The 12309-nt window shown below is 38.3% G+C and overlaps 1 protein-coding gene across 4 annotated transcripts in view; it reads right to left on the bottom strand.

Moving 5' to 3' along the window:
• C4H18orf21 (chromosome 4 C18orf21 homolog) overlaps positions 1-12309 on the bottom strand; it is a 49531-nt gene that overhangs the window by 9292 nt on the left and 27930 nt on the right. For all 4 annotated transcript variants that reach the window (XM_063450576.1, XM_063450577.1, XM_063450579.1 and 1 more), the window contains one exon: positions 4113-4309. In XM_063450576.1, coding sequence (XP_063306646.1) covers positions 4113-4309 — 197 coding nt within the window. The remainder of the gene's footprint in view (positions 1-4112; positions 4310-12309) is intronic.

Genomic DNA, 12309 nt, shown 5'->3' with positions numbered 1-12309 from the left:
CCTTTAGACACATCTCCCCTGGCTGTGACAAACATTAAAGTTGTATTGGTGCCCTGGAATGTCCTTTTAATATAATGGTCTTGGTGCCTAGATGCGATCACTGCACTCTAGCAAATGTAGACACTGCTGTTTGTGAGAGACTGCAATGTTTACATTTTCCAGTTAATGTAAACGCCACGAGTAGCACTTCCTAACAAAAAAATGTAAAAAACATTTAAAGAAGCCTCTCCATAGAGAACTACTATATTACTTGGGGAAAACCAAATTGGCATATCATGGTCCTCACTGCTTCTATATGGAGAAGCATTTGATTGGTGTGATATCATCTATCCAAATGGCGTCCTAAGAAAGTTGAATGGTGATGGCAACAAAACTGAAGTTGCTGGATGAGAGGCGAGTTTATCTTTATCATGTTGGGGGGCGGAAAGAGTGCAGCAGAAATACTAGCATTATAAATACATTAATAATAACGTTAGAGCATGGGTGGCAAAAAGTATATCTCCAGATGTTGCAAAACTGAAACATCCATGGTTCTTTGCTATTTCAAAGGCTGGCAACACATAATGGCAATTGCTGTTCTACAAGATCTGTTGACCTGCATTTTGCTCAGCCCTGCATCAGTGATTTGGCCATTGGCCATTGGGGGTGAATTTTGGATCCACTCATTTAGACAACTGAAAAAGAGAAACAGTTTTTGCAAAACAATGCAGTGCTGCTTCTGCCTATTCCTTAGTGAGGGCATGGTCTCTAATAAGATGAAACCTTAACAGATCAGAAAAATACATAAAAGATAATATATAAAATATAAATTTTTTTTTTGTATTATTAAATAATTTTAAAAACTTATACAAAAATAGTAAATTGAGGCAGATGTTGAAGAAGGTATATGGTTAAAAAAACAATGATACATACATTTTTTTCTAATTCTGAAAAAGACTGATTATATACCAGGACAAAAAAGTTATGTAAGTGAAGTAAAATTACTCCATGTGACATCAATAGGGCATAATAAATAAGGGCATGTTAGATGAGCTAATGTGAAAACCACACATTTTTCCTCTGGTAATAAGTGTCCTTGAACATAACCTACACATATGCGTACAGTGATTTTCATTGATTGCATTGTTGGGTTGTCAGTTTAATGAAAATTGATCTGGTAGGAAAACCCTATCGACGCAGACTTATGTCTGAGTTTTCATAGAATGGAAATGGTGGAATAGTGCTACATATCCGTAAATTCAAATTACAACTCACTGTGTATGTAAAACTATTTTGAATACAGTAGATGGTAAAATATCAATCGGTAAGAGGGAAGGGAGATGAATACAAAAAAGATTAAGAGAGAGGACAGGGACAAAAATAATAATATATAGAGATATAAAAATATTGGGCATTATACACTGTGTATACAGTAGTAAAACAAAATACTGAACAAAATGTTTTATTTTTAATGCTTTAGTGTCCCTGTTCCTAGTTATATAGGCACAACAACAATTTTTAAAAAAGCTTTTTACTTATCTAGTTCAAGCTCCGAGGCTCCCTCTCCACCTTCTGCAACAGCATGAGGGAGGCATGGCCTCCTCCACGATGATCTAATCTACTGTTTCTAATAGAGGAACGCTGGGGACCTGATGTGCAGGTCCCCCATAGACAAGCATTGAAGCATCCAAGCTTCCCTATAAGAAAACATTAAATCAAAGCTTTCCTATGGGGTCTGCAACGTCACATTTTACTCTATCTCCAGTGGCTGTTAGTGTAACTGAAGGTACATTTAACCATGCAAGGTAAACATTTCTGTTTCTGCGTGGCTGAATGGTTAACGTGACAGGACCATAACATCCAGACCACTTTATTGAGATGAAGTGGCCTGTATGTCTTCAGAGGTCCTTTAACCCCTTAAGGACGGAGGACGGTTCAGGACCGTCATCGGCATTTTTCCATTGCCGACCGATGACGGTCCTGAACCGTCCTAACTTTAAGATGTACTTACCCGATCGCCATCGTTCCCCCGGCGGCGATCGGCGGTGCTCCCGTTGTGGGGAGACTGCCTGCAGCCCAGACAGTCTCCCCATGGCGGATTAGGACCCCTGGGGCCATGTGATCGCTCAACAGAGCGACCACATGGTCACAATAGGTGTCCATGTGTCTGCCTGCAGGGGGACTGCCTGTGCTGACAGGCAGTCTCCCTGCAACTGTAAAATCAAAGAAAAAATAAAGTTAAAGTTAATAAAAAAAATAATTATATATATGATCTATAGACATATATTATATCTATATAATATGTCTATAGATTATACACACACACACATATATATATATATATATATATATAATGTCATACTAAGTGTATTTTTATATTAATATGTACATATATTAATATAAAAATACACTTCTAATTAAATTACACACGTATATATATATATATTGTATATATATTATAAAATACAAATAATTTAAATTAAACATGTAAAAATAATAATAAAAATTGAAAAAAAATTATATATCTATACGAAATTTTATTCTAACTGTATTTTGATATTAATATATATATTTATATCAAAATACACTTAGAATGAAATTGTATATATATCTATGTATATATAAATAAAAAGAATACGAACTATTCATATGTCCATATACAAAATTACATAAATAATTATATAAATATACACGTAGACTTCAAATATATAAATATGCATATATATTTAAATTCTACGTGCGTATTTATGTAATATTTTTACATAATTAAGTTATTTTATTGATTGCTATTTAAGGGACCTGCCTGCCAACCCAGGCCGAAAGTCCAGAGAATTTAATTTGCTATCACTGTATTTTACCCTGTAACGTTCTAAGACACCCTAAAACCTGTACATGGGGGGTACTGTTTTACTCAGGAGACTTCGCTGAACACAAATATTAGTGATTCAAAACAGTAAAACATATCACAGCGATGATATTGTCAGTGAAAGTGACTTTGTTTGCATTTTTCACACACAAACAGCACTTTTACTGATGATATAATTGTTGTGATACATTTTCCGGTTTTGAAACACTAATATTTGTGTTCAGCAAAGTCTCCTGAGTATAACAGTACCCCCCATGTACAGGTTTTATAGCGTTTTTGAAAGTTACAGGGTCAAATATATGGGTCAAATATTTTTACATTGAAAATGGCCAGGTTGGTTACGTTGCCTTTGAGAGCGTATGGTAGCCCAGGAATGAGAATTACCCCCATGATGGCATACCATTTGCAAAAGAAGACAACCCAAGGTATTGCAAATGGGGTATGTGCAATCTTTTTTAGTAACCACTTAGTCACAAACACTGGCCACAATTAGCGTTCAATTTAGTTTTTTACTTTTTCACACACAAACAAATATGAACGCTAACTTTGGCCAGTGTTTGCGACTAAGTGGCTACTAAAAAAGTCGTGACATACCCCATATTGAATACCCTGGGTTGTCTACTTTAAAAAAATATGTACATGTGGGGTGTTATTCAGCGATTTATGACAGATAATAGTGTTACAATGTCACTATTGATCCATTTTAAAAATGTATGTTTTGAAACCGCAATATCCTACTTGTACTTATAGCCCTATAACATGCAAAAAAATAGCAAAAAGCATGTAAACACTGGGTATTTTTAAACTCAGGACAAAATCTTGAATCTATTTAGCAGTTTTTTTCATTCGCTTTTGTAGATGAGTAAAAGATTTTTCACATAAAAGTCAAAAAACATGTATTCTTTTCAATTTTTCATCATATTTTTTCATTTTAAAAAAATTAAATTACATGAGATTATATAAATAATGGTATGTAAAGAAAGCCCCTTTTGTCCTGAAAAAAACAATATATAATTTGTATGGGAACAGTAAAGGAGAGAGCGGAAAATTACAGCTAAACACAAACACCACAAAAGTGTAAAAAGATGCCTGGTCGCAAATGTACAACATCGCAAAAACAGTCCGGTCCTTAAGGGGTTAAAAAGAAAGAAGAAATAACAATAAACAAACAACAATAATTTCCTACAATAACTAATACTAACAAGGGCAACTGGCTACCTGTACAGGCAGAATTCAACACTGAACTTGTGATTTTATGTAATCTTACCAGTACACTCTCAGCAAGTTTATATTTATTGAGGAGCTTCGTTTGTTTTAGGTTTAGTCTGTAATCTTTTGCTTCTTTCTGGAGAAGTCTTTCAATGCGTGGTGTTATTTTCATTTTCGGTCTCAGGCGCACTTTGTAATTATCATGCGATAAGATTTGGAAGCAGAACGGGCACATTCTTCCTCTGTTCTCTAAAGCTGCACAAACAATGGAAACCAACATATTATGTTCACATTACAGAAGTGTAAATAGAAAAACAAGCGGACGTGATCTGCCATAGTAGTACCACTTATAAAGCCAAAATTATTAAAATATAACAATTATTGGGTTCAATTAAAATAGCAGTGACTATGAGACAGGAACACGGGGGGGGGGGGAACCCCCACATAAAATAAGTAAAGAATTCGCTATGTGCAATTGCTATATAAATAAAAGGAATCTAAGTTGTAAAGTCACTAGAATATAACTAGAGATATATATACTGCTAACTTGCCATATCGAAGATATTTGATAACGAAAAATAGTAACCATGTAAGCCAGGTCCCAGAGTAGGAAGTACGACAAAGAAACAAGGTAGCAATTTGCAGCGAAAATCAGTGCAGCTACCACATATCTCGTTTAAAGCAAATAAAAGGATGGTACTAGGTAAACCTCACAGACGGTGGAGGGGAAAGGCGAGGGAGGGGTTTTATCACCTAAATGTCTAGAACATTGAACATCTAAAACACGGGACTGTATCCCTCTAGTAGCAGTACATAAATTAGCAAAAGTGAATAAACTATGAGAACATAGATAGAGCAATATTAGGATAGATAGGTGGATGGCAGAAGGAGCATAAAGTACCTTGTGCACAGGTTAACAATATCAAGTAGAGCAGAGCCAAGGATGATCAAATAATATCCATATAGATCGGCAGTGTCTGTCAGCAGGGTAGGGGTTTTGACTGAGCCCTGACGCGCATTTTGCCGGCCAGCGGCTCTTCAAGGGGGAACCCTGGTCCCGGGCTTTTTAGTTTAAATATCGCGCCCTTCGGTCTGATTGGTCTACCGGAATATTGACGGTGACGTCATAGTGAGTAATTTATTACGGGAACGGAGATGGTCATATTTATATTTCAGTTAGTCTAACAGTTGGTCTAACATAGATTTGTATAGTAGATATAAATGTATCTTCTAGAATGGTTTGAAGACCAAAATAAGTCTTATCATAAAGTTATTAGTGTGTAGTATGCAATGTGTCTATGTTGTTTAGACTGAGGATAGACCAAACCGAAAAGCTAAAAAGCTTAACAAACTTGGTGGTCCTAGTGACCAATTAGGGTATGGAAGGGTTAACATGACATATGTATTCTGATAGTAAGTAAACTAAGTATAGTGGAAAAAAATTAAATGATTAAAATTGACTAAGCACGTATATACGGCAAACTAGCTGTTGAGGTGTGTATAAAAAGCTACGCCAAGAACATCAAGGACTTGATCTAGGCAGTGTATGTTTTGTAAATGATCAGAAAATGTGTACTTATTTAGTAGGGGTATGTTGTGATATAATAATAATTGGATGTTAATATTTATAACAATGTACATGGGTCGCATACAACATTGATAGTTTAATACGGTTTTGTATTGTCGAGAAAATATAAAAAATATTTATTTTAAAGAATAAATAAAGTGGACCAAATCTGAACATATGTTGATTATCAATAAGTTAAAAGAATTATATATATATATATATATATATATATATATATATATATATATATATATATATATACAGTATCAGAAACTGACAAAAAAAAAAAAAAATTACAAATCATTAGAAATATCAGCACTGGAAAAAGTTTTTTTTATATGATCAATACAGAAGGGGTACAATATTCATGTGTTACTCGCTTTACAACGCAAAACCTAAAGTTAAAAACTGAAACATATGGTGTCATGGGAGGCGGAGTTAGGAACACAATGTGAGTGTGAGGAATGGTTTCAGTTTCTTTAACCCCTTAAGACCGCAGGACGTACTATGCCGTCCTTATTTGGGCGGCTCTAAACGCCGCAGGACGGCATAGTACGTCCTGTGCGGTCTTACCCCCCACGTGGCCGGCGGCACATGGCCGCTGCAGATCGCGGTCGGGGGACATGCCTGGCCCCCCCAGACAGCCCCCCTGTGCCTGGGGACCGCGGTCTGCAGCTTCTGATCGCAGTGACAGGCTGTCACTGCGATCGGTATTTACCATGTGTCAGCCGATTTGAAATCGGCTGACACATGGAGCCGGCCGCATTCTCCTGCAGCAGATCGCGGTCGGGGGACATGCCTGGCCCCCCAGGCAGCCCCCCTGGGGTCAGTGACCGCGATCTGCACTGTCAGGCTGCAATCAGATCACACTGACAGGCTGCCATAGCCTGTCAGTGCGATCAGTGTTACTATGTGTCAGCCTATTGGCTGACACATGTAACTGCAGCCATTAGCCCCCTACAGATCGCGGTGGGGGCATGCCTGTACCTCCCAGGCACTCCCCCTGTGGCCAATTACCGCGATCTGTAGGAGGTGATCACAGTGACAGCCAGTCACTGTGATCACTGTTAGTATGTGTCAGCCAATGATCTCAGATCACTGGCTGACACATTGTCTCTGCCCCTCTCCTCACCTCACTTCGATCTGAGAGAGAGAGGCAGAGAGATCGTGGTTTTTGCAGCTCCTGTGGAAAAAGAAAGTTTAAATTTTTTTTTAAAGTTTTAAAATGTATATTTTATTTAACCCTTTCAGTGCTGATCACAGCATATTACTGTGATCAACCTGATTAGGGTATTTATTTATTATTATTTTTTTGGATTAAAAAAAAAATATTTCTAATTTTTTTTGATCCTTTGTGTCAGTCGCAGCAACCCAAATCTCCATTACCCTTTCCCCGCTGCCGTGATCACTATACTGTACAGTATATCTGCTGTACAGTACTGTATCAGTGATCACTGTGATCAGAGGGCTCTCTGATCAGACTGACCTTTTTTAGGGTTATTTTTACAAATCAAAAAATAACCCTTTCACAGTTTTTAAAACTTTTTTGGGTCAAAAAAATTATTTCTAATTTTTTTTTACCCTTTGTGTCAGTCGCAGCAACCCAAATCTCCATTACCCTTTCCCCGCTGCCGTGATCACTATACTGTACAGTATATCTGCTGTACAGTACTGTATCAGTGATCACTGTGATCAGAGGGCTCTCTGATCAGACTGACTTTTTTGGGGGGTTATTTTTATAGATCTGAAAATAACCCTTTCAGTGTACTGATTGCAGCTGCCTATACTGTGATCAGTACATTTATATTATTTTTTGAGGGCGGGTAGTAGGTGTTAGGCAGGTAGATAATTAATTACCCACTTTAGTATATAAATTAATTAATTTGTCCCCCTAGAATGGCACGTCGCTACTCAGCCGAGGAGGCGTATGCCATTCTGGCAGGCAGTGATAGTGACACTCTGCAAGACAGTGACACTATCACTGCCTCTGACATTGAGCCTCTGAGTGAGACCTCAAGTGATGGTGCCCCACCACCACTCACAAGAGGACGCTCAGCAAGCCCAATGCCAGGCAGAGACTGGGTGCCTCCAAATATGATGGCCCCAGAAATACCGCCGTTCACTGTTACACCTGGCATCACTGTAACAGTGGACGACTGCGAGCCAATTCGTTTTTTTGAGCTCTTTATGTCAGACGATATATTTGAGCTCATGGCTCAGCAAACAAATTTGTTTGCTATGCAGTATCTCTCTGCACATCCGGGGTCCCATCATGGTCGCAGGAATATGTGGAGACCCACGGATGTCGCAGAGATGAAGCGGTTTTGGGCTTTAACCCTAATGATGGGTATTGTAAAAAAGCCCAGTATCAGGTCCTACTGGAGCAAGCAACGTATCCTGGCTACACCTCTTTTCCCTGAGGTTATGTTGAGGGATCGCTACCTGCAACTGCTGCGATTCCTTCATTTTAATGATAACTCGCTGTGTCCCCCTACAAACGACCCACTGTTTGACAGGCTATATAAAATTCAGCCCTTTATTCAACTCCTGTCAGACAAATTTTCTGAAAATTATGTCCCCGATAAAGATATTTCAATTGACGAGTCCCTTATGAAATTTAAAGGTCGACTGCTATTTAAGCAATATATTCCATCGAAGCGGTCCCGATATGGCGTTAAATTTTATAAATTATGTGAATCCTGTACTGGTTACACATGGGCGTTTCGCATTTACCAGGGGAAGGATAGCCATCTTGACCCACCAGGATGCCCTGATTCTGTGGGTACAAGTGGCAAGATTGTTTGGGATCTAATCCTTCCCTTGTTGAATAAGGGATATAGGCTATGGGTTGACAATTATTATACCAGTATAGAATTATTTAAAAATTTATATTGTTTTGAAACCCTAGCCTGTGGCACAGTGAGGAAGAATCGCAGGGGTTTCCCCCAAGCCCTGGCAAGTGGCAGAAGCAGTAGAGGTTCCTCTTCAGCTCTCCGCCAGGATGAGTTGCTTGCTCTTCGCTTCAGAGATAGGAAAGATGTATACATGCTGTCTACGATGCATGACGAAAGTACAGTGCCAGTGTCTGTGAGAGGTAGCACAGAGCATCTGGAAAAGCCGAAGTGCATTGTAGACTACAGCAAGTTTATGGGGGGAGTAGACTTGGCTGACCAATGCATACAGCCCTATCTGGTGAACCGAAAAACTAGGACCTAGTACAAGAAAATTGCAATCTACGTGAGCCAGATTGCAATTTTCAATGCCTATGTCCTCTATACAAAAGAGGTCATAGGTAGGCCCTGCCCTTTCCTCGAATTCACATTAAGCATTTTGTCCCGTATGTTATTTACCCAGCCCCCCAATCCCACTTTGGAATCAGGAGATCTCCAAAGACTTTGTGGCAAACACTTCCCTTCCCGAATCCCATCCACCCCTAGTAAAAAAGCTCCCCCAAAAAAGTGCCGTGTTTGCTACAAGAAAGGAGTCCGAAAGGACTCCAGTTTTTATTGTCCAACCTGCCCATCTCTACCCGCCCTCTGCATAACAGACTGTTTCAAAGTCTACCATACAGAGCTGAATTTCTGAATCACTCTGTATGGGACTTTGGCAGTTTGTTTGCTTGATTTACCTGGATTTCTGACCTCGGCTTGTCCTGACTACGCTTTGTTAGCTGCCTGTACCGACCCATTGGCTTGTTTTACCGACTACTCTGAATTCTGGATTCCCCTGACCTTGGCCTGTCCCTGTTTACGCTAGCCATTCTAAAGTGGCTACACCAAACAACTCAAAATACTACATTTGTAGTACTTGAAATGTGACTTCCCAATAAAAAACTGATCACAGGGTTAATGCTGTGATTAGCACTGAAAGGGTTACAAAAAAGAGTTTTTTTTTTTCGTTTTTTTTACTTCTCAAACTTTTCACACAGTGACTCTCTATGTGATATCAAAGATCTATCTGCCTCTCTCTGCCTTCAGATCAAAGTGTATGTGGGGTACTGTTCTATTCATGTGATATAATAAAAACCTGGAAACATGGTACATGTAGGTACTGTTATATTCAAAAGACAGTGTTAAATCAAAATACTAAGTCTCTAGTGCACTAACTAATATCAGGATTATGAGGCCCAGAAAATAATATTGGCAAACTTACAAGCTGAAAGGGCATCTAATATATTTCGCCCTGTGACTTATCAGTAAAATCTGAAATAATAGTACGTGGGGGTACCGTTATATTCAGAAGACAGTGTTAAATCAAAATACCAAGTCTCTAGTGCACTAACTAATATCTGTATTATGACATTTCCAGTGAAAATGCTATTTATCTGATTAAAAAGACAAAAATCAAAGTAGAAATCGCTACATGGGCCCAGCATTTCTGTTAAAATGGCTAGACCAAACATCTCAAATTATGCCATTTGTTATACTCTGGGTTGCCTTCTTTTGAAAATGGTATGCCATAATAGTGGAAATGTTATTACCCAGGCTGCCATGCTCTCTCAAAGGCGAGATAGACCCAGAAAATCACTTTGTTAAATTGCCAACTTTGAAAAGGACATCTAATATTTTTGTCCCCATGACTTCCCCCCCAAAACAGAGAATCTAGTACATGGGGGTACTGTTACATTCAGGAGACAATGTTAAATACAAATAGTGAGGCTTTGTTGCAATAACTCATATCAGGAATATGAAATGTCCTGTGAAAATGGAGTTCATGTGCGTGAAAAAGCACAAATAAAGCTATAACCCCTATGTGGGCCCTTCATTTCTGATAAAGTGGTTAGACCAAACATCTTGCAATGCACCATTTCTTATACTCTGGGTTGCCTACTTTTGAAAATGGTATGCCATAATAGTGGAAATGTTATTACCCAGGCTGCCATGCTCTCCCAAATGCGATATAGGCCCAGAAAATCACTTTGCCAAATTTCAATGTAATAAAGCCTAAATGGATAAGCCGTATATATGACCGTGTAACTTTCCAAAACACCATAAAACCTATACATGGGGGGTACCATGGCGCTCGTGAGACCTCACTGAGCAGAACTAGGAGTGTTTCAGGGCAGTAAACTATATACTAACAATAATATTATCAGTGAAAGTACAGATTTTATGTGAAAAATGCAAAAAAAAAAAAAAACACTAAATTTGGCTAGGGTTTGTGCCCAAGTGGCTACTACAAAAGACTGGGCATACCCCATTTTGAATACCCTGGGATGTCTACTTTTTCAAATGGTATGCCATGATGGGGGTAATTTTCATTTCTTGGCTGCCATACGGTCTCAAAGGCAGCCTGGACACTGCAAACTAATCTGACAGATTTCAAGGTGAAAAAGCATAAATGGATAAGCCGTATATATGACCCTGAAACTTTCCAAAACCCCATAAAACCTATACATGGGGGGTACCATGGCGCTCGTGAGACCTCACTGAGCAGAACTAGGAGTGTTTCAGGGCAGTAAACTCTATACTAACAATAATATTATCAGTGAAAGTACAGATTTTATGTGAAAAATGCAAAAAAACAAGCAAACACTAAATTTGGCTAGGGTTTGTGCCCAAGTGGCTACTAGAAAAGACTGGGCATACCCCATTTTGAATACCCTGGGATGTCTACTTTTTCAAATGGTATGCCATGATGGGGGTAATTTTCATTTCTTGGCTGCCATACGGTCTCAAAGGCAGCCTGGACACTGCAAACTAATCTGACAAATTTCAAGGTGAAAAAGCATAAATGGATAAGCCGTATATATGACCCTGAAACTTTCCAAAACCCCATAAAACCTATACATGGGGGTACCATGGCGCTCGTGAGACATCACTGAGCAGAACTAGGTGTGTTTCAGGGCAGTAAACTATATACTAACAATAATATTATCAGTGAAAGTACAGATTTTATGTAAAAAAAAGAAAACACAAAAAAAAACCGCTAACTTTGGCTAGGGTTTGTGCCCAAGTGGCTACTACAAAAGACTGGCCATACCCCATTTTGAATACCCTGGGATGTCTACTTTTTCAAATGGTATGCCATGAGGGGGGTAATTTTCATTTCTGGGCTGTCTACTTTTTCAAATGGTATGCCATGATGGGGGTAATTTTCATTTCTGGGCTGTCTAAAAGGCAACCTAGGTCACTCAAACCAATCTGTCAAATTTCTATGCAGAAAATAAAATAATGGACAAGTCGTATATTTGACCCTGTAACTTTCCAAAACCCCATAAAACCTATACATGGGGGGTACTGTTTTACTCGTGAGACATTTCTGAATACAAATATGTATGTTTTATTGCAGGAAAACCGAATAGTATTCTGACATTAACAGTTAAATTGCCATGCTGAAATTGAAAAATAACAAGATTTAATAATTTTTTCAAGTTTTTTAGATTTTATTCATATAAAATGGAGTTCCATACATGAATGTTTGATATTAAATGAAAGCCCTGTTTCCCCTGAACAAAATGATATATAATAAGTGTGGGTGCACTTAGTATGAAAGAGGTAAATTATTGTTGAACAGACATATAGTAAAATTCTGTGGTTTGTTTACATTTTTTTTGGATCACAACTTGTACATTTGGCTGCGGTCTTAAGGGGTTAAAGCTCTAAAAGGAATTTATTTTTGTCCTGACCATTTCAAAAACCATTACAAAATGTTATATCTGGCTTAGTCTAGACTGCATGATATGAAC

The sequence above is a fragment of the Pelobates fuscus genome, chromosome 4 (genome assembly GCF_036172605.1).
Source record: "Pelobates fuscus isolate aPelFus1 chromosome 4, aPelFus1.pri, whole genome shotgun sequence".
Classification (NCBI taxonomy): Eukaryota; Metazoa; Chordata; class Amphibia; order Anura; family Pelobatidae; genus Pelobates; species Pelobates fuscus.
This window is presented reverse-complemented; position numbering and strand designations above follow the sequence as displayed.